Source organism: Drosophila pseudoobscura, chromosome X (assembly GCF_009870125.1).
Source record: "Drosophila pseudoobscura strain MV-25-SWS-2005 chromosome X, UCI_Dpse_MV25, whole genome shotgun sequence".
In the NCBI taxonomy this organism is placed as follows: Eukaryota; Metazoa; Arthropoda; class Insecta; order Diptera; family Drosophilidae; genus Drosophila; species Drosophila pseudoobscura.
In genome coordinates this window covers 13,702,637-13,727,285 of record NC_046683.1, presented here as the reverse complement: position 1 = coordinate 13,727,285, position 24,649 = coordinate 13,702,637, and the positions used below count along the sequence as shown (strand labels likewise).

Genomic DNA, 24,649 nt, shown 5'->3' with positions numbered 1-24,649 from the left:
ATAGGTTTTTCTGTAGATTTTGGAATTAAAAAACTCATTTATTGCCACATAGCCATTAAGAGAACATTCTGCATGGCCTCTGCAGGACCCTTCCGATCAGGTGTTCCTTTTGGACTGTATGCCTTTGAAGGCTACGTACTGGGCCTCCTCTTTCCTCCCTCTGTAATTCAAATAATCAAGACTTCGTTCGGTGTTTTTGTATTTAATTGGATTGGAACAGTTTCGGATGACATTTAAAAAAAAAAAAAGAGTAAGACATGCCATCGGAGGTGGGCTATGGCTCCGCGTGGTGGTGTGTTTACAATAATTGGAATTGGAATTATTTGCATTAACATTTTTGTGTATAACAGTATAAATAGTGAAAGGGGTGGTGAGAATAACATTTAACGAAATATGAGCGATTAAAATTCAAAGGATATGCGGGAAACACAGAGGCAATAATTCTTTCAGATCGCTTTGCGTTGCTTGAGGAGTCCCGAAAATCTTTGAATAATAATTTACAAAATTTTTTGAAATACATGAATTTTGTTTGTTTGTTGGTGTTGTTTTTCCAATTATGGAGAGTTTTTAAGTGTTTTTATCTGCAAAAAGATGAGATTTATGTGTGTTAAAAAAATTTTGTGTTTGTTCGCTGATGGACGAGTGCTTTGGTATCTAATTACAAGACGAGACAACATCAAACATCAAACATAAAAATATAGTCTTTTTAACCCTGCCATCGATTGCAATATCACATATTTTGTATCTTTAGTTAGAAAATAAGCTGCGGTTCCGTCTAATACCATACAGATTGACATACAAACAGTGTGGAGTATTGTGTGGTTTCCTTAAATTGTTATTATAGCAGCTACTCTTCAGCATAAATACAAGTGTCATATCTACTACCCTACAAATGGCATCCCCCCATCCTATAATTGACTATTGTATGGCTTTGGTTTTACAAGGATCTTATAAGGAATATTGTTCTTGCGTCACATTTAAATAAATTAATTGAAAATATAACGCGTAGGTACACCATTCACCATAATATTGACAACATTAACGGGACGTGTCACATTACGGTTACGTTCCCCCACAGTTATCGGCGAGATATTTTTGTTTTGTTTGTTCCTGTTTCTGTTGCGAGCTCCACCTGCAGATCCTCCTCCGCCGTGAGGCCGGCCATGGATAGCCATCCCATTACGATTATATACCCACCCAGAGGTCGGCGACATGTTGGTGTTGATGTGGTTGTTTCTGCCAGCTGCAGTAGCAGCAGAGGTGGATCCTCCAGCCCCAGCTCCAGCTCCTCCTCCTCCTCCTCCTCCTCCAGCACCGCGTGACTGGCCCTGGGCATGGCCATGGCTATATTGTGGCTGATTTGCAAATTGATTTCCCAAGAAAAGGGGACTAAACACTGAGTTAATATCCAGCGTCTGCTCCAGGGCACGGGCTGAGGCCACGAAGGTGGCCTTGACACGCTCAAATGTGGCAAAATCGTAGACAGAACGTGCCGTGTTCGATAGATCGAATGGCTCCTCAATATTCAGCTCCTTCCACTGGTAGGGATCATTCTTAAAGCTCTTGGCCTGGCGACAGGCAGACACTGGCAGAACGCCGCCGGTGCGCACCGAAATGGCATGGTTGCGAAAGCTAAAAGAAACCCAAAAGCACAGATAATACATATGATATTTCCAAATCAGGCATCGATCAAATCGATCACACAACTCACTCAAAGGAGCTGTAGTACTTGAAGAATCCTAGAAATAGCTCTCCGAGCGTCTGACGGTTTTGTGTTGGATACGGATCGATGGTTTCGATCAGGTTCAAATCGAAGCAATCCTGCTGCCCGAGCTGAAACTTTTCCGGATAGAGTGTCTGCAAACAGGGCAGCACGTGGGGGGTGCAGCCATTCTGTAGATAGTGTAGGACCATCAATACCAGCGAATAGCTGGAAATGGTCATGCGTTTGGCATCGTTTATGTCATGATATTGGGCCCATAGCTTCACCACAACAACCAAAGGACGTGTGCGCCAATCAACTAAAGGACCAAAACAGCCATTAGAGGTGTATCATCTATTATGGGTGCGACTTACGCTGTGCATACAGTTGTAACAGATAGGTGTTCATGATTCCCACGCAATTATTAAAATTCAAATCAACTTCAATCGCATTGAGTATATCCTTGAAGCGCAATATTGGAACACGCGCCTCAATCAAATTGAAATCACGAAAGACAACTACAAAAGGACACACATTCTTAGAGACTGCTGCTGCCACCGCTGCTGTTGCGGGTGTTTACTTACCTGTCTTCTTGAGCACAGATTGGAACAGATTCAGAATTATCAATGCCTCCGCACGCTTCTCATTCTGCATATCGTTTTGATAGTGATGTGCATGTGGATGGGCATTCTGCCCTTGATGCTGGTGCTGGTGCTGGTGCTGCTGATAATGGTGCTGCCGATGATGCGAATGCAAATGCGGTGGCCCGCCCAGCAGGCACATATCAATGTCGGATGTATCCGTGCCAAAGCCAGTGATGGTCGAGCCCACCAGCCAAATGCGATACTTGGCAAACATGGGCTAAAAAATTGTTGGAAAATTGTACTTTCAAATACGTTTGTGTGCTGTGCTGTACTCACGGCCATCCATAGCAATAGAAAGCGCCACAGACGCATCTTAATCTTGAATTTTCTTGTGGTCTGCTGGGCTCGACGGAAGCGCTCCCATATCTGCATCGACAGCTTGTCGAATTTGGAGTTGGAAAGCAGGTCCTCTGGCTGCACGGTCAGCTCCATGTTGCGCGCTTGTGCCAGGAAGCGATCTGGCGGCAAGATGACCTCGTACCAGGGAAGGTTACTTGGCGATGTCGGTACATGATGCGACAGCGATGGGTTAAAAGCGGCGCCAGCGACGTTCATATTGTGGCCATGCATATGTGCCCGGTGGTGTACGGCTGTTCCGGCAGCAGCGCGCTGCGACGGGGATAGCAACGGACCTAACAATCTAAACATTAAACACATTTTAAATCTATGTTTATAAAGCAGCAAAAAAAAACTTTTTTCTAGTCACGATCCGCACAGTTCAACGAATAAAGAAAAACTGATTTTACTGACTCGGTTTGCGTTAAAATCAACTATAACCAAGACGAAGCCTACTCTTTAAGACAGAATTCACTTTCGCTTGTGCTAAAATTCTCTGTTTCTAGTGCATTTTTGGGGCCTACTTGGATCGGGGAGAAATGTCAACAGGCGATGACAGCAAACCGCTCGGCAGAGCAGAGGCATCACGGGACCCTGGTAGATTGACACAAAAACGCCTGCAGACTCTTAATCCCTCACAGGGACTTCAGCAGAACTTGAAGGAACGAGGAAGGGGAGAAGTTGGTTCTGGCATTGCCCGGCTTTGGCAAATCGTAGACCGCGGCTTCTTGGCGCCTTTTTCGTCACGGACATTTCATGCCAGGGATGGGAATTCTTCCTAGCTTTCACTATAACCTAACATAACCTGAATCGGGCACCGCCAATCGATTCTGGCCTTGAAATTTATACCAAGCGTTCACTCGACTGCAAATTGATTCGCAATAGTAACCCAAATACTTGGTTTTTCTTGGAAAAATTTCTTAATTCTTATTTCACATAAATTATTCTGCATAAAGAGCATTTCGATTGAAAGACCCCTTTCTTTTCATTTCTATCGGTTGAAATTAGATTTGATTAGCGAGGCTTGGGGGTTATCGGGCGGCTCGACCGAAGTCGAGGTAACTCGGAGACAGATCTAACCAATGTGATGGTCCTCTAAATAGTCCTCTAAACCATCCAGCGGCCAGGCCTTTGTAATGAGTACCAGTCTCCCCAGCTCCAGGTCCTCGAAGGCCCCTACGAGCAGGGGCCTTCCTCCTTCTGCAGTTTTCAGCCTTTTTTATGAGTTTATACTTGAAGAATAGAACGTGCTGTTTTTTAAGACCGACTCACCGGCTGCTGTTGCCACTCCAATGGGACTCACTCCCAAGGGAGGAGGAGTTGGAGGACAGGGTAGGCGAAACGGAGCGGTGTCCAGGCACGCTGTGGGGCGACACAGTGGGTGGGTAGCAGGGGGAGCTTGGATGCGGCCACACTCCAGCAGGCGGTGGCGGCGGAGGTGCCGGATTGGCATACGCCTCGCCAAAGTGAAAAAACAGCTGCTGAGGCGGCTGTCCCTTGAGGCTGTGTGGCGGTGGTGGCTGCTGCTGGATGAGGAATGGCACACCTGAAGAAAAGTTGGGACTGTGGCTAGCCGCCGCCTGCTGGTCACCCGTGGCCGTTCCGCTGGCAGCCGCCGCTGTGATGGCCTCGTCCAGCTGGGCGCAGCTTATCATATTGGTGGGCGTTGTGCCCGGCGAATGGCTGTGGCCACTGCTATCCATCGGCGAGAGCAGGGTCAACGGCAGTGGCGGCGGGGGCACAAACATATTCCTGGCCACAGGAATGGCCACTGGTGCGGTGGTGCCCAGTACAGACGGTGACGTGGCCGTTGTTAGGGTGATGCTTGGCTTCGACAGCAGCGACAGTTTCCCAGCGGCCGGTGAGAGAACAGTTGTCGGGGCCCCGCCAGGAGCTGTGGTAGCTGCTGCTGCTGCGGCTTTTCCTCCTCCTGTTTTGGCTGCTGCTCCTTCGCTGCAGGCATCCTTATCCACATTTACGTAGGTGAGATTGTACAGATTCTGATGCTCGTAGCTGGTCGGCGTGGTTGCCGCCCCCCCACTCTCACCGATCACCGCATGGTAGTGATGCTGGTAGTATCCATTCTTCCCGCCATTCCCGCCCTGAATGCGTCGGTGCATTGCATTGAAATTGCTACTGGGCAATATCTCAATGGACTTTTGTGGGCCAACGATGCTTTCGGAACTGTAGTGCATTTTCTTGTTGTTGTTCCCATGATTGTCGCTGTGCTTACGCCGAAAATGGGTGCTAGTCCCATGCTGCTGCTGCTGCTGCTGCTGTTGGGCATGCTGCTGATGCTGCTGCGCCTGCGCCTGCTGCTGGTAATGCTGATAGAGGTATTGTGCATTCCTATAGCGATGCTGTTGGTAGCCACCGCTCCCTGCTCCTGCTCCTCCTCCCCCTGTTGCTGGATGCCTGCCAAAGCTGTTGTTGCTGCCGCTGTTTTTGTCGGTGCTGTTGGTGTTGCTGTTGCTGCTGCTGTTGGCTTCCGGCAGGAGTTCCTTTTGCAAAAACGAGGCTATTGTCAGCTGCTTGGGCTGTGGATAATAATATTGATAATAGTTTTGCTGATGTTGCTGATATCCACCCCCAGAGTTGCGTCTCTGGTCGTAGGACAGTCCCTGCTGTTGCTGTTGCTGCTGTTGTTGCTGTTCCACAGCCAGTGCCTCCTTCTGGCTGGCCACAGTCATTCCCACTTGCTGCTTGAGAACGGAAATTAGAAAGTGAAATTTATTCTCGTTTAAGGAGCTTTACTCACATTCTTCATTTGATTGGTGGGCTGCTGTGGATAGTTGGTCTTCCAGAAGCTCAATGGCTGCTGCCGAGGTGGTCTCGCTGCCTTCAGGCTCTCTCCAGCTCCTGCTCCTGCTCCTGCTAGCTGCTTCCCTGCCTCCGTTTCTCCAGTCTCTGCATCCTCGTTGGGACTGGTAGAGCTAGAGCTATTGCTGCAGAGACTTGTGGCCGCTGTGGTTGTGGTTGAGGAGGCCTCCGTTGAGGAATCGGGACTGCTGCGATAATACGACGATGTCGACTCTATGGATGTGGAGGGAGAGCTGCGTTTCTTGTTGTTGTTGTTGTTCAGCCATTTGCTTGATGTTTTCTGGCTATTATTGTTATTATTGCCATCACTCAGCTTGCAGTCGGACATTTGTTGCTGTATTATGTTTTGATTTTTCATTAACAAATTATTGTTGTTAAGATTTTGCTGCTGTTGCTGCTGCTGTTGGTAGTAGGATGATTGCTGCTGCTGCTGCTGTAAATTGCTGTTACTACCAAAATATTTCTTTCTGGCCAACGAGTGACTGTGATTCGTATAGAGCATCTGTGGTTGCTGCTGCTGCTGATGCTGTTGATTTTTAGTGTTGCTGGCGGCCTCGTTGAGGCCATTTATGCTAGTGATGCTGTTGTGGTAGCTCGTCACCTGCCTCAGCAGATTCGATGTCTTGTTGTTGTATTTTCCGTTGTACTTTAGATTGGAGCCAGGACGGAATTCTCGCTGCTGCTGCACGGGCAGTGCGCTGCACCCAGCGGTGGCAGCGGTGCTCGTGGCAGCGTCGGCGGCGGCTACTTCTGCGGCGACAAAGATCTTCATGTCGTCTCTTTGGGTGGCATACATTAGGGGATACCCTTATGTTCGTTCCGTGGGTGGGGCTAGAAGCAGTGGTATCGTTTCTTTGCTTTCCTTTCTTTTCTTTTGTGGAATAAAATTGGGATCCCAGCACGAACTGCTTTTTTGTGTGTGTTTGCTTAAGGACTATGTTTTTGGTTTTTTGTTTTTTTTTTTAAGTTAAGTGTAAAATATTTTAGTTTTTTCTTTCTTTTTTTGTAATAAATATATTTTAATATTTTTTTCCTTGCTTTTTTGTGGTTTTTTTTATGTTGTGGATAATTATTTTACATATATATTATTTGTTTTTTTTTTTTATATTTTTTTTGTGTGTTTTATAATTGCTTTTTTATTATAATAATTTTCATTTCAGATCTGTTCGATTTTTTGAGGAAAAATATAATTTTTATTGACCGTCACTTGTTTTACGCCCGCCAGTGTACGTACGGGTACCGTTAGATTTCGAGTGTGCTGCAAATGGCATTCACACACATACACATGCACACGCACTGTTTTCGTTTTGTCTATCCTCTTCCTGACTCCTCTCCTTCTTCTATCGTTCTATCTCGTTCCGTAGCGTTGTGTGCAAAGACGCGGCACCACAAAGTGCCGTTACATACAAAATGAAGAAACGCCAAGCGGTAGTTCTGCTTGGAGTAGGAGGTGCGGTGTAGGCGAATGAAACAAACACAAGCGCGCGGGGGCTGAGCCGGCGGATCCTTACTTTGCCAAAAATATATGAATTTTATAATTTATCATTTACGCGGGCCTGGCCAAAACGGTGCTATTTCTTGTTGTGCGTCGTCGTCTGGTTCACACTGCTCCGTTTTTGTTTTCTATGGGATGGGATTCTTCTAATACACAATTGCCACATCAAATCAAACATTTATAAAATCTAAAATTTTCGCACCGACCCGCTTTAAACGAACTAAGCCATCGAATATAAATGATGGGGATATCGCAAAAACGCCATCCGCGATCTGTTATCGATATTGTTATAATTGTCTATTCTATCCGTATTGGCGCCAGCATTAAAATTCAAGCAAATTGCTCAATTATGCGAGCTTCCATATAGCGAATCTCAATATAGAATTCATTTTTGCAGAAATAAGTTCGTTATACTAAAAACTTCGTTGTATGGAAGTTCGTAAAAGAGAAATTCGACTGCATTTCCTTTCACAATCATTCATTTATTATTAACTTTTTTTGTGAACTTTTAGTACCTCCTTCTGCTGCAAAATAGCAAATTTAGGTAGTTTAACAATTTGGCTTCAGGCTTATTTAAACTATAACTAACTCCTGACAGAGGCTAAGGGGTATAATCAGTATCGATTCAACAGGCTATTCCAGAAGAGGCGGGCCGGCAGCATGGTGTCACGTCCCACACAACCTTTGTGGGTAAGCCTGGAAAGTAATGCAAGTTGACGAGGAGGAACAAATAGGATAGTCTTAAGGACTTACAGAAAGTCAGCGCGTCGCAGTCGCTCCAGGTAACCGTCGGTGGCCACGGCGGACAGAAAGATCTTGCGCACCGGACGCGGTACTTGATCGTGCAGCTGCCGGGCCAGCTTCAGATGTGTATTGGCCGCACTGGCCACCTCGAAGATGCATTCCTCTACGCCCTTGTCGTCACTCTTGCTGCGCAATATGCGCTCCTGACTCACCCCGTGCCGCACCAGCACTTCGAGGGGTACACAGACCGCCTGCTGGCGTCCCGCATGTGGTATGGCCCTCAACAAGGTGGCTATGCCCTGAGCCTTGCCCAGATGGGAGGCAGCATGATCGACTTGCAGGTCTTTAGCGCCGCTCACCTCCACCAGCAGATGCAGCAGGGAAGAAAACGCCTGCTCAGCGTATTCTTCCAGTGACCGCATCGATTCGAACGCCTGATTGGGAGGACGCTCGCGGGCCGTGACTAGGCGACGCAGATAGATTTTGTTGAGCTTGCGGGTCCCTACGGCGTGCTTCAATTCCCGCAGAACTGGCTGGTCCTTCACATAAGACCGCTGGGAGTCCAGCTCGAAGCATTTGTCTATGGAATCGTACCAGAACTTGAGACGCAGCTTTGCAATTTGCGGCTCTATTTGCTATGGAGTGGTAGAGGAGGCGCTTAGAGCTGATGGTTACCCAAGAAATGGCAAACACAACTTACGTGTCCGCTGACTGACCGAGAGACCTCAACGTTAAAGGCACGCAGGGCAAAGGCAGCTCGACGCAGTTCCCGCGGCAGCAGCAAGGTGCTCAAATAGTTTTCATAGTCATATTTCCTAGGGGCAAGAGAGAGTTACAGCAGATAATCCTCGAGTGCCCACGTAATTCCAACTTACTCTACCAGGCCCATGCAGTACTTGGAGCCGAATCCATTCTTATCTGGCTCGACGGACTCTGTCCTAGCCGGCTGGCCACTCGCGCACTTGGCGGCGAGACATTGTCCAGTACTTGCATTAAGTAACAATTGGTTATTCCAATTTCGTACCAGGCGCCTCATCTGTTACCGCTGCTGCCCCTTCTTCTTCGTCGATGGAACAGATGTCCGGGTGCAGTGTTGCCAGATCGCTGCTAGCAGAAAGTGCTCGTAAACGCCAGAAAAAATTTTCTAGAGATTTCTTTTACAATATTCAAATTTCCATTTTTATTATTCAGAAGAATCTTTTATTCGCATTTAATAATATAAACTAAGCAGTTTATTGTTTTAAGTTTTAACATTAGTTTGAGTAAATTTGGTAAAGCCAGAACCAAAAAAAACGTTTCGAAAATCGTATGGCTAAAATAGAGCTAAGTTAATTTGTGGGTCAAATATGATGGTCAAACTTTACAGCGACCCCCATATCAGTTGTTCAATCGCATCCGCAGCAATCCGCTCAAATTTGAGTTTTAGAATGCTGCGTCATTAGTGCCACGCTGGGCAAGATATGAATCTGATGTGGGAGTCATGTTATGGGTGCTGCTTAATCTGACTCATCCTGGGATATGCGCGACATCCGTTCATTAGTTGGAACTGGATGTCGCTACTATCCTCATCCGCCACCACCAGTAGGGGTGTTGCAGGACATAGAGTTCTGAATGCGGCCAATTCGTCGGTTCGGCCTTAATCCTTCGTTGCCCCCGCCACTGCCACCTCCTCCTCCTCCGCCGCCGCCGCCTCCACCACCGCCTCCCCAACCGCTTCCTCCACCACGACGGTTATCATTGTTGCTCTTGCCGTCGAAGGGGGCCAGGAACGTCAGGAACCTGCAAGCAACTTGGCTTATTACTAGCCCATGGGAGAGCCACTTGAGTCACTTACAATTGCTTGATGATGTACCAGATTCTCAAAAAAATTTCCACTATTCGCGGCCAGTCCCAGGGACGCTTCTCGCATACGCGACCATCTATAAACATAAACAACGTCTAGAACTCTAGGGTCCAAACATCGGTACGGTTATTTTTACTCACTGCGGTCGATGTACACCATGCTGCTGCGGACCTGCGAACATGCAGGATTCTCCTAATGGCTACGATTATTCAACAAATTTTGGTTTTCCAACGCACAAAACAAAAACTAGTCAAAAAACGACGTGGTATCAAATGGTTAGAGATGAGAGAAATATACTATTGACTATCGAGCATAGTAGCGATCGAGTTTCATTCATAAAATAACCTAAAATGCAATACATTTAATGCTTAAAATACATAGAACAAGCATAATATTGGCCAAAATTAAACAAATCAATGTTTATTAGCGGACAATTGTATATAATACTTTGCGATACTTTGCGATATCGAATACACTGCGAGCATTTTCCAGCACTCTTGCAATCTCCCAACTCAACACTGGGCCGGACATCCCAAGTGTTTTGGAAGATTTTTGATGGAAATTCACAAAACAAAAGCATCTTCCGAGACTTAAACTATACTTGCACCTGTCTTATTAGTGAGTGTGAAAGTGCGGGGGCGGGAAACACTAACAGCAGCAGGAGCAGGTTGATATGGGCCCTGGCTTCCAGTAAATACTAGGACGCATCACATCACAGCACAACCAAAAATCGGTTGACCAAGGTGAGTCCCCCAGGCGGTTAGACTGGAGAGGAGAATCCGCATGCCTGCTAAACTACTAATAACGCATTGTTTCTAACCAAGTTGCAGTCCTCCTCCCCCACAAGCCCACACCAGAGACAATTTCTGTATGCAATCTGCTAAATATAGAGACATGCTCATGCCTAGAAGAAGATGCCGCCAGAGGTGGCGATGGTGCATCATTATCACTCGAGCGCACCCATTCGCTAGCTAGCAGTAGCTTCATTGTGTTTAATGGCTTCCAAATGATGAATGAGCCCTTCTTCTTGAATGTCTTTCGGCGGCCATCGCCTCCATTTCCACCAAAAATTTGCGTGTCTTGGACTATTTTCCGGCTTTACATCTCCTCGACTCTCCCCCAGTGTCTGTGTGTCTGCGTGTGTGTGTGTGTGTCTGTCTGTCTGGCGGAGAGTGTGAAACAGGTTTTAAATTGTTAGACAAGCTGAAGATAAATAAAAAAAAAAAATTATTTTTGCACTTTGCTTTTGTCAACAGTTTACGCTTCAACTTGACCTTTGCCGTCCCCGTACACATGCTCTTTCTTTCATGCCGATTTTCCTTCATAAACAACTCGTTCTGCTTGCGACCTCCGAAATTCGTCTGGGAGCGTTACAGAGAAGCACATTTTGTAGTCCGTATTGCCCAGTATTCCCACCAATTTTGGATATTCCGTCAAGGTCAATGATTTCCCCCCCTGTGTCTATCTGTGGTGTTTACCCTATCACGAAAGAGCATATTAGCTTGACGCCCACATAATGTGCTCTCGGAGCCACATTCGGATTTTGTTAAGACAGAAGTATAATTTATGGGTTTTTCTGTTAAAGAAAGAGTGAGAGAAATCCAACTGTTAGGCATAATTTAGGCAACTTTTGTTGTAAATTGAACAGATGGAGCAGGACAGAAGAACTCCAGTGGAAACTTATAGAAATTCTCCATTAAGATTGAATGATGGATCATTAATATTCAACAAAAGAACCTTAAAAGATTACTAAAACCTAGGAGATGTTTAGTTCTTTATATTCAGTGTGCTCTTTTAAATGGAGATTTTTGCATAATCTGGGAAACAGGGACATACATATGTACCTCCCATATGTACACTCCTGTTCTTCTACAATTTCGGGACACTGTGCGGGGTACGAAACCCATTTGCCGTATCATTTCCCAAACACTGTGCAACGTCACATCTGGCTGCATGCCGCCGCCTGCCTGTATTTGGGCAATCAGTTGATTGTTCTTGTTTTTTTATGTTTTTTGCGTGTGTTTGTGTGTGTGTTCGGTTTTTTTCGTTTTTTTTTTTTGTGCTGTTTCTAGTTCAATGTAGTTCTGGGGTGCTGCTGGGTCTGAGGCTGGCTACTGAGTTTGGTTAACCCCCGGCGGAGCAAAGCGTATTTTGTTTCGTATTTGGTTTTTTCAGTAATCGGCAAACAACGCGAGCGAGCGTACGCATATATTGGGGCCGCCTAATATTTGTTGTACCCCCCCTCTGACATCATTCCTTCTTTTTATTTTTTGCGGCGTTCGTGTGCGTGCGATTTTTTGTTGTATTTTTTTTTGTTTGTTTGAGTGCTCACATTTCTTCTGCGTCACCTGTGGTGTGGTCTCTCTTTTTGCCGCCTGCGCTAATCCTTCAGTCGTCGTCGTGTAATACCGTTATGCCCGGGCTCAGGCGCACCTGCGCAGCCGCCCCCCGTCCGTGTGTGGAAACGAAGTGGATCGCCAGGAAACGATAACCAGAGAGAGGAGAGCTGAAGCTAAGGCCAAAGCCGAATCCGAATCCGAGGCCACAAGGATCTATCTATAATCGATATAGCAAAAATAAAACAAACAAAAACTGCCATACACCACGCTACTCTACCCGCTCTCTCTCTCTCTCTCTACCTCTGCCTCTGCCTCGGCCGTTCACCATGTATTCGGCGGGTAAATAAAATGAAAAATGATCAAACAAATTCCATCATCACTCGATCATTGCGCTCCACCCCGCCCCAACCCAACGATCTTATTCTCTTTTATTGTGCATTTATGTTTGTACATACATATTTCGATCGTTATTGTTCTTCATTTTTTTGGTTGAGAACACACCTATTTGTATGGGGTTCGATTTTGGTTTGGTTTTTCTTAGGACTCATTCAGTGTGTAAAGTGTTCGCCGGAAACGGATCATCAGACCCACATCCCCCGCACCAAGCATTCAACCATCCATCCATCCATCCATCCATCCATCGAAGCTCCCACACCACTCATGTGTGTCGTAAACGGGAGGGGGGCATCAATTATATAATTGACCGCATTTAAATGACCCCGTCCACCGTTTTGGTATCAGGAAAATAGAAGCAGCAACAGCGGCTGGGCTCTCTGATAAGTTTTTGCCACCGAATTAGCAGGCGGCATGGAATCGGAATCGGAATTGGAATTTCATGCCATCATCATCCTCTTTGCTACACATTATCTGCTTTTCATGTCTGGCACTATCGAAGCACTAAGCGAAACTTATCAGTAATTAATATGGTGGAAAGGGGCTTGATAATTTATACCAATACGATTCCGGCCGGCTCGTTAATTTTAATATAGAATTTATTTATTTATTTGCTTAAGTAATAAAAGTGGTGGGATTGTAGAAACGGATTTGCTATACCCGGTACTCAAAAAGAGCATAGGGGTATATTGGAGGATTCATTTCTATGCCAATTTTATATCTAAAATAATGTATAGTAGATCATATGCCAGCGTAAATCAGTAGTAATTCAATCAGAATCAGAATTAAATAATTTCTTACTTTGTAAGGGGAACGATCGATCATCCGCATCGCCTATGGTGTCCCTCTGTTAAGGGCCGTCATCATCCCATCATCTCGTCATCCACTTGCTCGTAATGCACGCACTAAAACCAACCTATTGCCTAGTCCAGATATCCCCGATTAATCCCTCAAATGCCCATTCGTTCCAGTCCGCACCCACGACTACGACTATCCCGAATCGGAGATGGACGAGCGCGAGAGCCTGTACTTTGACACCATTTCGCTGGCGGATTCCGAGGCGGCGGCTGCCGCAGCCGCCCACCGAAAATCGCTGTCACAGTCGCGGAACACTATCTACCATTCGGCCGTGGATCTGGCCAATGATGAGACACGCAACAGCCTGCGGCTGGGTAGTGGCGCCGCTGCCGAGCATGCTTCTTTGGCGTGGCAGCCCGGCTATCGGCAGTCGACGGCACTGGAGCACCTGAACGGTGGAGGCGATCAAACGGATGCAGCGATTGCCGCACAAATGCTGGCCCTGCACAACGGACGGAATCATTTGCCCACGGGGATTGGTGTTGGCGGCCATACAGGAGCTGGAGCAGGAGCAGGAGGTGGTGACGATGAGGTCTCTAGACGTCTGTTAAGAAATAGTAGCACAGTTTCTAATAAAGATAAGAAATTGCCAATTACATACTCCCAGTGGAAATTGAGGGTAAACAACAACAATAACAATACGATCCAACAAACAAAAAATTACGATATGATCCACAACGAATTACCGCACGAAACGCCAAAAAACCAAAAAAACCAAAAACAAAAAAAACCGCCTCGCTCTGCCGCTCTGCTCGCTGCCTCTCTTATTTAATCCTTCGCACTCACTCACTCACTCACTCGCTCGCTCTCATCACCACCACCTGATCAACCACCCACCCAACCAACCAACCTGCCTGCTCGCTCTCTCTTGATCTCTCGCTCTCTCTCATCTTTGTTGCGGCAGTTGTTGTTGTTTCCATCTCATCCACATTTGCATACATACACCGATACGGAGTACGGTACGGTATATGTACACATCTCCCACATCACCTCTAGAGCAAGCTTTCGCACTCTTCGAACGTTCTCTTTTGCTATACACACACGAACACACGCATTCTAGACGCCTCTTCTTTCACACTCTTCTTTGTTTTATTTGCTTCTGATTGATGATACCCTTTTGCAGAAAGACCATTACATTTCTGTATAGGTTTTGTTACGCACCCAGAAAGCAAATAGATTTCTTTATTAGCAGCAGGACTGGCGTGCATCCGTGCATCCGTTTGTCTGTATTTATATTTCTTTGATTTTTTAAAAGATATTTTTAGAGTATATATATGGGAAAGCTACCGTGGATAACATATAGTTTTGGGGCAGACAAATCATGTTTCCAGCCCTATTTAGAAATCAGTTAGCCATCCATAATGTCTCTAGAAATACTATAACCAAATCTGTATGTAAATATATATAGCTACCATAGGAACAATCGGATAAAGGACAGGGTTTTAAGAGTCTCTCCCATTAACGATGTATTATATATTATTTATCTAGACATTCTTCGGTCCAATGATCTGTCATAAGACCTATGCTTTGAGGAGAAAACCTTTTCAATTAAGCTCTAAATTGTTATTGATTAGCAATCTACATAAATCACAGAATATGTCAAGATACCATACATACAATATGAAGCTATGTAGCTAACGATCTGCAAAGGGTATCCAATACTTCGGTGAACCGAAAGCTTTCTTTCTTTCCAAAAAGCTTGCTTGAGGGAATTTTCTTTTTGGGTAAATGAAAAACTGTTTTGTATATTTTTGTACTTTATTGTAATTATAAATAGTATGTATGCTAATGCTCTGCCTGCTGCTGCACGGAGAAAAATGTGTGCATGGTATATATTTAAATAAATATATATTCAATGCATACATCTCCAATCTGTGCCGCCTCCCGCCTCGCAGATAGAGAGAGAGAGAAAGAGGAGGAGGCGGCATCAAACCCATTCTGCTGTTCGGCCGCGACGGTCGGTTGTTCTTTCGTTCCGTTCCGTCTCTCCCAAAAATGCCGGCCTGCTGTGGCTTTCTGGCCTGGCTGGGTAACCAGGAGCCCCAGGAGGAGTCTCGCATGGTGATGGGCTGGGGTGGGGCCCGGGAAGTGCAGGCACTCGCACCCACACGCTTTGTTGTTTCTAGTTTATAGATAAACATACGTATTTTTAAGATATTTCGTTTCTCCGTCTCAGTGTGATGTGATTCATATACGGATTTGTCTAAAGCTCTTCTGTTTTCTCTTTCTTGGGATCTACAGACGTACAGACGCTTTGATGATGGCAAACGGAGCGTGGACTTTGTGCTGGCCTACAATGGCGAGGATCAGGTGGAGGATCATCGCCGGAAGCGGGAGATCTTCGAGGCGAATCTGCAGAGGGAGGGCTTGCAGCTGGAGCACAACAAAGTTCAGCGCGTGCACTTTATCAAGATCCATGCCCCCTTCGAGGTGCTCTATCGCTATGCGGAGATACTGAAGATCAAGGTGCCACTGAAGCCAATACCGGGCCAGGATCAGATCTTCGATGAGGCGGCGCCCGCCTTCAAGTCCTGCTTCACCCGCATGTGCCGCAGCCTCTTCAGTTCGGTGCAGCTGAACACGGAACTCTTTCCCGAACGAGAGCCACGCATCCACCTGGAGTTCTCACGCAACTATCTAGAGCTGTACGACACAGAGCATCCAAACTTCTTCGATGACAGCACTCGCTACTCCATCATCAACTTTATACTGCAGCGACAACACTTTCTCGAAGGCGAGGAAACAGTCGACAATCTGGGCGTCGAGAAGCTCGTTCAAGATGGCATCTATACATGCGCCTACACCCTCCACGATGTGAGTTTTGGGATATATATTTCTATTCCACGAGATATATATTGATTGTGTTTTTTTCTATTGCAGAAAGCGGACAGGGATCGTCTACTCAAGGAGTGGGCCAACATCAGCAAGTGGAAGAAGTAAGAGGGAAATGCCTTGTGGAATGATTCATTTTAATTGTTGTTTATTCTTAGAGATTGTTCTGCATTTCCGTGTTATGTTATCATATTGGAGAGAAAGTGTAGGACTAGTAGATTTTATGCACAAAAGGGGGCTTCCCCCTCGTTTAATATAGGGGTTTCTGTTGGTACTTTCAGTATTGCTTGTATTTTCAAAGAATACCCTCGATCTACACATCGGAGAGAACAAAGACACATAGTTTCTAGTATATCTAATAGGAATAGTAAAGTGTTTGCTGCTCTATAGGTCAGGGAATAGATCAAATGGATAGTTCCATTGTGAGCTTTTGAGATAGCTTACCGAATTCCTTTCCTTGGTATATCCCTGACCTATAGTGTTTTTCACATAGCCTTTCGTTATTGTTTATTTTTGAATACTAAGGTTCTCCCATCAATCCCCTGTAATAGCAGTAGATCCATTGAAATCCTTAGAATGCTTGTAGTAATCCTTCCCTTGTTGATTTTAAAATACTAAAAATCTTCTATATATTTTGTTTCCTATATAGCCTCCAGCCACTCGACCAAATCAAAGACTACTTCGGTGCTAAGGTGGCATTGTACTTTGCCTGGCTGGGATTCTACACTCAAATGTTGATACCCATAAGCATATTCGGTTTGCTCTGCTTCCTATACGGCTTTGTTACGTGGAGCAGTGATCCGATCAGTCGTGATATCTGCGAGGATAGCGGAACGATCATGTGTCCGCAGTGCGATCGCAGCTGCGACTATTGGCGCCTGAACGAGACGTGCACGTCTTCCAAGTTTAATTATCTGATAGACAACAATATGACGGTGGTGTTTGCCCTAGCCATGGCCATATGGTCGGTGACATATTTGGAGTTCTGGAAACGCTATTCGGCGGGACTGGTGCATCGCTGGGGCCTGACTGGCTTCACACATCATGTGGAACATCCGCGTTCCCAGTATCTGGCAAAGATATCGCGCTCGAAGCGGCTGGCTGGCAATACCCAGGGCACTGGCATACTGGATCCGGATGTGCCCTTCTGGAGCATCAAGTTCCTGCCCAACTTTACCAGCTACAGCATCATGGTGTTGTTTGTAAGTGTTTGTAAATGCTTTTACCTTTCTTAAGACGATCCTTGATCATGTTTACTCCACTCCACGCCACACTCCACAGATTTGCATATCAGTGATTGCCATTGCGGGCATCATCATCTATAGAATGGCGCAGCGTGCCTCACACAGCATCTTGGGCAGCGAGAACTCGATGACCTTTAAAGTGATGATCCTGCCCATGACGGCGGGCATCATCGATCTGATTGTCATCTCGCTGCTGGACCTGGTCTACTCCAAGCTAGCCGTGCATCTGACCAACTACGAGTACTGCCGCACCCAAACGGAGTACGACGAGAGCCTCACCATTAAGAACTATGTGTTCCAGTTCGTCAACTACTATTCCTCGCTCTTCTACATAGCCTTCCTCAAGGGCAAGTTTGTTGGCTATCCGGCCAAATACAATCGCGTGCTGGGCTTCCGCCAGGAGGAGTGCAATCCGGGCGGCTGTCTCATGGAACTCTGCATGCAACTGGTGATAATTATGGCCGGCAAGCAGGCAGTGAACGCCATTGTCGAGATGCTCATTCCCTATCTGCAGCGCACCATCAAGGAGATGATTTATCGTCATGGCTGGTACAAGAGCCACAAGGAGCAGCGACTGGTGCCCTACAATCAGTTTACCGAGGACTACAATCTACTGCCCGCCGAGAACAATTCGCTTTATGTGGAGTACCTGGAAATGGGTAAGGATCGGGCAAAAAAAACTCACTGGGAAGCAGCAGTGGGATTGTTTTAGTGCTTTCTAACCACCTCTCTCTATCTCTCTCTCTCTCTTCCATCTCCCTCTAAATGGTGGTGCTGCAGTCGTGCAATTCGGCTTTATCACATTATTCAGCCTGGCCTTTCCGCTGGCACCGCTGCTGGCGCTGCTCAACAATGTGATCGAAGTGCGTTTGGATGCCATCAAGATGCTGCGCTTCCTGCGCCGACCAGTGGGCATGCGAGCCAGAGACATTGGCGTGTGGCACAACATCATGACTGTAGTCACACGCATAGCCGTGGCCTCTAGCGTGAGTCCAACCGAGAATATAGAAATCACTGTAGATCTCTAAGCTGCCGTTTGTAAACCCTTTTAGGCCATGATAATTGCATTTAGCACGAACCTCATACCGAAAATCGTGTACGCAGCCTCAACGGGCGACCGGGAGCTCAACGGGTATCTAAACTTTACGCTGGCGTACTTCAATACCAAGGACTTTCAGCTGCAGCCACTGCTCGGGGGCAGTCAGTTTGTGAATGAGACGGAGTGTCGCTACACAGAGTTCCGGAATGCGCCCACGGACGATCATCCGTACAAGCGGCCCATGATCTACTGGAAAATACTCACGGGTCGACTGGCCTTCATAGTCATCTATCAGGTATGGTCATTCAATGCGAAATAGATCTGTATTTAGCCCTATTTAATCTTTTGCTTGCCTTAGAACATCATCAATATGCTGCAGGGCGTGCTGCGCTGGGCCGTGCCCGATGTCTCTGGTCGACTGCTGAAGCGGATTAAGCGCGAGAATTTCCTGCTGCGCGAACACATCATTGAGTACGAGAAGCAGCATGCCATGCTGCAGGCCCAGACAGCAGTCCACATCCAGCAGACCAAGAGCCAGGAGTCATCGGGGCTGCGCCAGCGCCATGGTGCTGGTGATGAGGATGCCACCTCCTTTGTTTAACAGCCTGGGCCGTCTGCTTGACTGCCTACCTTTATACATATATATATTTTTTATATCAATAAGTTCATTCCATAAGTTTCTTTTATTTCTTGTATTGTATATACACGCTGACACACGTCCAGCAGTTGTTGTGCTTTGTACTTAAGATGATTTTTATAATGCGTGTTTTTTGCATCGAAAGTGCTCAACGAAACGGAGAGTCAAGCAATTTGCATTTTTATATAGGGTATACCATACCATACACTTGATATACATTATTGTTGAATGGTTTGTTCAGATATAGTTAATTTATGTATTTTGTACGAGAGAATCATCTTTGCTTTTGCCAGCGCCAGCAGCACACAGAAATTATACAGATATACATAATAGATAGATAGAAAGATATATATATATATATATATATATATATATATGATATATAGCTATATTTGTATTTTGTAGGAAGGGTATGATATACACCAAATGTCCAAATGTGCATTATTCGATTATTCTGTATTGTATTGTATTATTTATTGTTTTGTGCATTGCATGCCATGGAAATGAAACGAAAAAGTTGAAAGCGAAGGGACAGGAGGTCATGATTGAACAAAAAACGAATTATACACCATTGTATATTTGTACAATACATACATACATGTGCTATGTATACTAAAACACTAAGAAACAATCCAATGTACCTTACCATACATATATATATATACATATACTACCTACAACAAAACGAACACAAACATATGACATATGTACCACAGTCCTCTGCCCATCCCAGAAACCATCATTGTTTTTTGATTGTTGATCCCTTAAGGAATACCTATGTATGTCTTTTGTATGTACAATCTCTGAAGATGATCCCCCAATCTAGTATAAAGTGAATTGTTGTTTTGATAAACATATTTATGCATACGATTGCAACGATTGCGTTTACAATAAAAATAATGTTAACAAATTACGAATACGATTACGAAACGCATCTGAACTAAAAAAAAGAAGCAAAAATCCCCGAATAAAGAATGATTGAACCAGCAGTCAACGAATTGAAAGAGAACAATCGTGCTGTATATATATTTATAAAAGAGAGCTACACATATTTGCTATGAGATATTTTACTTTTTGATCTCTAGTTCTTGGGAATACATTTTTATAGGAAATTCAAAGAGCAAAGATATGACAGTGTTTTAGCTGTTTTTATAAGAAATATATACTATGGGGACTGTGAACAATGGTCTCCAGTGATTTATATAGAGATTTCCATTAAAAAGAACATTTTTAATGGGAAATTTAAAGAGTAAAGATATGGCATAGGATTTATTATTCATTTGTTAGATTTCCATTAAAAATAACATTTTTTTATAGTAACGGCATAGAATGGGTTTTATATTAGTTTGTTATATAGAAGTTAGAAATTTCCAGTTTTCCATTAAATAGAGCAGGTGTTTATGGTGAAATTCAAAGAGTAATGATATTGAACAGTTTTATATTATGATTTATACATTTATTAATCGCTAAACATAGCTGGAGGTCATAGAAATTAGGAAAATTAAGAGAAGCCATTAAGCCCAATGATTCTTAAGAATAAGAGCCTGAATTCCCAGGGAATACATTTTCAGATTAGACCAAAACTGGCCCCTGACATGATACGGGTAACGCATTGACTAGAAAATTACCGGACCGAGAAGTACGACGTTTCTGCGTCTTTTTCTTGGATTCTGGAACCCAGACGAGCTAAACAGACGAAGCCAAGTAGGCAGCCGGCCCCAGTCAGAGACGAAGCAGAGGTAAAAAAAAGCATTGCACGCCATCTTTCTAGGGGCTTAACGAAAAACCCCGCCATAGAACAGCTTTTTGGTATAGTATAGTGGTCTAGCAGTCTCTGAGAGCATATATATTTCCTGTTTGTTGAAACTCTAGAACGTGAGCATAGGAAAGCTTTAGTGCCATAAAAACGGTTGAATTCAAGACCTAAAATAGTTATATGATATGCTCCACGTTCGAGATAAGACAGATACTATATACAGAGAGATATATGGTATGTATATGCGTATGCACGCATATATGTCATAATAGAACCGGATAGCATTATAAAAACGAATCGAAAGGTGATAAAAGCAAATCAATTGGAACAGAGAGGCTTAGACAGCATTCAATTGAAAGTGACACCCAGCCCCACTGAGAGGAGGTCTCAATTGAGGCGTATCCAAGTGACACACTGCCAGTGGCAGGGGCAAATGCAGCGAGCCATGGAAGCAGAGTAGCGGGCGACTAATGCAATTTGCAAATACATCTACATATATGTATCATAATGCACTGGGGTCTGGGGTTGGGGTTGGGGCTGGTTTTGTCTTTGGAAGGTGTCTTCCAGCGTTGGATTGTGCTGACGCTTGGCTTAGTCACAAATCTGTTGCGCCTGGTAACGCTTGAATGGGATTCTGAGCTCTCTCTCTCTCTCTGTCTCTGCTCCTCCACCACTTGTGATCTGTGATCTGGATTTGTGTCGGCTTTCGGAATGAGTTTGGTAGGCCAGAGGGCACATTGTGGTGTTCCAGATGAATAAGCCGCTTTGGAAACCTAATCGCTCTCTCTCTCTATCTCTTGCTCTGACAGTCGAAGAATCTCAAGGAACTGCATGGGGCAGATCGCCAGCGGTTCTTAGACTCCTTTGATCTGGTCTTTTGCGATTGCGATGGTGAGAATGTGCCTCTGGCGGATACCTTTAATTTCAACCTCAACCTTCTACCGTTCCAAGGTGTGGTCTGGTATCCCCTACGCGACTTTATACCCGGCTCGGCTCGGGCTCTTGCCCATCTGCAGAGTCTGGGCAAGCGGCTGACATTTGTGACCAATAACAGCATTAGTTCCCCCGAAGATCACATCGAGAAGTTTGCCCGCCAGGGAAACCTGAAGATAGAGGAGGTTGGTACTCCAGGAGCAGCAGTATATTCTTTGAGCATTAAACGACTTTCCAAAACTTGCAGCACCAGATCGTGCATCCGGCCCAGACCATCTGCGATCATCTAAAGTCTGTGGAGTTCCAGGGACTCATCTATTGCCTGGCAACGGCCCCCTTCAAGCAACTGCTGCAGGCAGCAGGCTTTCAATTGGCCCAAGAGGTGAGTCGATAGCGGGAGGATAGCGGACAGTGCCTTGGTGACATTTCTCTGGGTCCCCTCTCCCTTTAGAGCGGACCGGTGGTGATCAAGAGCCTGAGGGATCTGCATGAGGCCATCTTCGACGGGGAGCCGGTGCAGGCTGTTGTCATCGATGTGGACTTCAATATGTCGGCGGCCAAGCTGATGCGTGCCCATGTCCAGCTGCAGAATCCTCAGTGTCTGTTCCTGGCTGGTGCCTCTGATATGCTCATACCGTTCGGCCAAGGCGAGATTATAGGTAATGCTGCATCTCCCTAATTTCTTCGTTATCCTCCCTAAACTTAATCTTTAATCTCTAGGTCCTGGGGCCTTTATCAATGTGGTAACCGAATCGGTGGGCCGTCAGCCCGTGGTTCTGGGCAAGCCGGGCGATGCTTTGCGCCAGGTACTGCTTCAACGCCATCCGGACATACCGCCGCAACGTGTGCTCTTCGTGGGCGACAGTCTGGCCAGTGATATTGGCTTTGCCCGGGCCAGTGGCTATCAGACGCTGCTCGTCCTCACCGGCGGCACCAAGGCCACAGATGTGTCACGCCTGCCAGCGAATCATCCCCAGCTGCCGGACTATGTTGCCGATTGCCTGGGCGATCTGGTCGATAGCGATTAACGGAGCTTGGACCTTATCCACCCCCAGACAGTTAGGAGGAGAAGTCATTGAAGTGGTCTTTGGCGTGGAAAACGAAAGTATATTCGTACTATTATACATTTGTAGATACATATATTAAGAAAGTCTTGGGATCTTGAAAAAACCCAAAAAGTAAATGCCACAAAATACTCTTCCATGAATCATAACAGAAATTGTACCGTTCTTAGGCGATAGAATCATTATGTATCGATCCCAACATTCAAAGGGTATCTAATGGTCGAAGCCTTCAAAGTGTATTATGTTTAGTGCCAAATATATTTCAGATAACGATTAAAGTATGATGTTGTCCGCTGATTAACAAGCGCCCATTACCCCCGTTCGTAAAATTATGAAAAACAGAGTAAAGGTGGAGAGAGAACTACACATGAGCCTTGGGTGTCTCGCCCAGTAGCTGGGCCACATCGGCCACACTATCTGCATAGTAGTCGGGCAACAGGTCCGGCGAGGTCTCCGCCTGGAGCTGCTCCAGCGAACAGCCGCCGCTGAGGACGAGCAGCGTCTGGAAGCCGCACTGACGACCAAATTGTATGTCCTGGGCCAGCATATCGCCGACCATGAGCACTCGCTGCGGTTCCGCTATCTTCAGGTGCTTGATCAACAGTTCGCCCAGCTCGCGTCCTGGTTTGCCCAGTGTGACGGCCTGCCGGCCGCTGGCCTCGACCAGGATGGAGGCAAAGGGCCCCGGACCGATGATGTTTACACCTTTGGCCACGGGCAGCAGGCGATCGGTGGCGCCGCCAATCAGCAGGCACTCAGGATTCCGCATCAGATACATGTGGGCGCGCAACAGCTTGGGCGATGTCAGATTGAAGTCCACATCGATGATGACGGCACGCACGGGCTGGTGGTCAAAGATGGTCTTGGCGAGGCTCTGATAGCTCTCCTCGATGAACTCGTTGGGCTGTCAAGGAGATAGAATCATTGAATTACTGGCGACGGGACAAGTTTGGGGGGTGGGATTACTTACGCCATCCAGCAGCTGGAAGCCCGCCTCCCGGAGCACCGCCTTGAACGGGGCACTGGCAATGATGTAGATCAATCCCTCAAACTGAATGTCGCGCAAATAGAGGACAATCGACTGGGCGGGATGCCACACCTGTTCGGGGGCCACTTGGAGGCCCAGTTTCTCGAAATGCCTGAGACACTGCTCCATAGTGCGGACACTGTTGTTGGTCACAAATGACACCTCCTTGCCTGCACGCTGCAAGGCCGCATAGCCGTCAACGGCCCGCGGTACAGTGTATTCCATGCTCCAAAGAACGCCATCGATGTCGCTGAGCACCCGATCAAAGGAGCCCACGAAACGGTCTCTCTGCTCCTCGCTCAGCTGCAGGATGTGCTGTGGCTTTCCCTGCAAATGGAAGATATTGAGATTATTGTTTTCTTAGATCAAAATTCGCGACCGGGACGGGGACTCACTCTGGTCTCCATGATGTGGTTGTGGTCTGGTTGCCGGCAGGTTCGGTTCTGGTTCTCGCATTCACGGAAATCGACACCCGAAAGCGAAACCGAACGAATTAGCACCTCAAAAGCAGCTCCTCCGACCGGCCGCTGACAGCAAACGCGATAAAAATGCTGGAAAGCTCTCCATACACCATCCAGCAAAGAAATACAAAAGAACGAATGCTCTACACGTTAACCTATGCTTGGCCCTGACAAAGATCTCATCAAAATAGTAGCACTATCGGCGCGTAGAGTATGCCACGCAGCGAGAGAGACAGAGAGAGAAAGCTAGAATCGAAACAGAAGAAAACAAACACTTCCTACATTGTTACTTATCTCTAAAGCTCTCCCTGCCAATGAATTTCGATGTGAGCTTTTGAGCCCAAAAGCGCACGAGCTGATCTCTCTCTTTCTCTCTTCCCGGAGCAGAAACTGTAAAAGCCAGGGCCGTCCTGTAATATGGTAATCCCTCTCTCTTCAGTTGTTACTCATTTACTAGCCTATCTTCGATAGATATTTCCTTT

At 46.1% G+C, this 24,649-nt stretch overlaps 6 protein-coding genes across 10 annotated transcripts; 2 read left to right on the top strand and 4 right to left on the bottom strand.

Annotated features, from left to right (window-relative positions):
- Positions 1-182: 182 nt before the first annotated feature.
- On the bottom strand, positions 183-6,499 carry wisp (wispy). 3 transcript variants are annotated; one of them, XM_033382999.1, is made up of 8 exons: positions 5,441-6,498; positions 3,955-5,384; positions 2,623-2,986; positions 2,287-2,563; positions 2,077-2,220; positions 1,712-2,021; positions 1,198-1,632; positions 183-581 (listed from the first exon to the last, which is right to left on the bottom strand). In XM_033382999.1, exons 1-8 carry the CDS (start codon positions 6,296-6,298, stop codon positions 578-580), a joined length of 3,822 nt encoding a protein of 1,273 aa, XP_033238890.1. In that variant the 5' UTR covers positions 6,299-6,498; the 3' UTR covers positions 183-577. The 3 variants fall into 3 exon arrangements, with proteins under 3 accessions (XP_033238890.1, XP_033238888.1, XP_033238889.1); XM_033382997.1 differs by having other exon boundaries at positions 183-1,632; positions 5,441-6,499; XM_033382998.1 differs by having other exon boundaries at positions 183-1,632; positions 3,955-5,381.
- Positions 6,500-7,460: 961 nt separating this feature from the next.
- sicily (NADH dehydrogenase (ubiquinone) complex I, assembly factor 6 homolog sicily) lies at positions 7,461-8,832 on the bottom strand. The gene is made up of 4 exons (XM_001354769.4): positions 8,617-8,832; positions 8,442-8,556; positions 7,751-8,376; positions 7,461-7,693 (listed from the first exon to the last, which is right to left on the bottom strand). Exons 1-4 carry the CDS (start codon positions 8,775-8,777, stop codon positions 7,612-7,614), a joined length of 984 nt encoding a protein of 327 aa, XP_001354805.2. The 5' UTR covers positions 8,778-8,832; the 3' UTR covers positions 7,461-7,611.
- A 112-nt stretch (positions 8,833-8,944) lies between these two features.
- SelG (Selenoprotein G) lies at positions 8,945-9,876 on the bottom strand. Its single transcript, XM_002134069.3, has 3 exons — positions 9,725-9,876; positions 9,576-9,660; positions 8,945-9,520 (listed from the first exon to the last, which is right to left on the bottom strand). Exons 1-3 carry the CDS (start codon positions 9,741-9,743, stop codon positions 9,307-9,309), a joined length of 318 nt encoding a protein of 105 aa, XP_002134105.2. The 5' UTR covers positions 9,744-9,876; the 3' UTR covers positions 8,945-9,306.
- Positions 9,877-10,069: 193 nt separating this feature from the next.
- LOC4814444 (anoctamin-6) lies at positions 10,070-19,938 on the top strand. Of its 3 annotated transcripts, XM_033382141.1 has the most exons (10): positions 10,070-10,327; positions 11,977-12,262; positions 13,288-13,793; positions 15,416-15,988; positions 16,055-16,110; positions 16,656-17,208; positions 17,288-17,909; positions 18,031-18,236; positions 18,303-18,584; positions 18,648-19,938. In XM_033382141.1, the coding sequence occupies exons 2-10, from the start codon at positions 12,250-12,252 to the stop codon at positions 18,888-18,890; spliced, it is 3,054 nt and encodes a 1,017-aa protein (XP_033238032.1). In that variant the 5' UTR covers positions 10,070-10,327; positions 11,977-12,249; the 3' UTR covers positions 18,891-19,938. The 3 variants fall into 3 exon arrangements, with proteins under 3 accessions (XP_033238032.1, XP_015041673.1, XP_001354806.2); XM_015186187.2 differs by lacking the exon at positions 11,977-12,262; XM_001354770.4 differs by lacking the exon at positions 10,070-10,327 and having other exon boundaries at positions 11,498-12,262; positions 13,288-13,706.
- A 1,322-nt stretch (positions 19,939-21,260) lies between these two features.
- Positions 21,261-22,957, top strand: LOC6901420 (4-nitrophenylphosphatase). The gene is made up of 6 exons (XM_002134070.3): positions 21,261-21,402; positions 21,492-21,573; positions 21,634-21,800; positions 21,863-21,997; positions 22,067-22,274; positions 22,336-22,957. The coding sequence occupies exons 1-6, from the start codon at positions 21,394-21,396 to the stop codon at positions 22,641-22,643; spliced, it is 909 nt and encodes a 302-aa protein (XP_002134106.3). The 5' UTR covers positions 21,261-21,393; the 3' UTR covers positions 22,644-22,957.
- Positions 22,919-24,351, bottom strand: LOC4814521 (pyridoxal phosphate phosphatase). The gene is made up of 3 exons (XM_001354771.4): positions 24,102-24,351; positions 23,650-24,033; positions 22,919-23,583 (listed from the first exon to the last, which is right to left on the bottom strand). Exons 1-3 carry the CDS (start codon positions 24,111-24,113, stop codon positions 23,041-23,043), a joined length of 939 nt encoding a protein of 312 aa, XP_001354807.2. The 5' UTR covers positions 24,114-24,351; the 3' UTR covers positions 22,919-23,040.
- Positions 24,352-24,649: the final 298 nt, after the last annotated feature.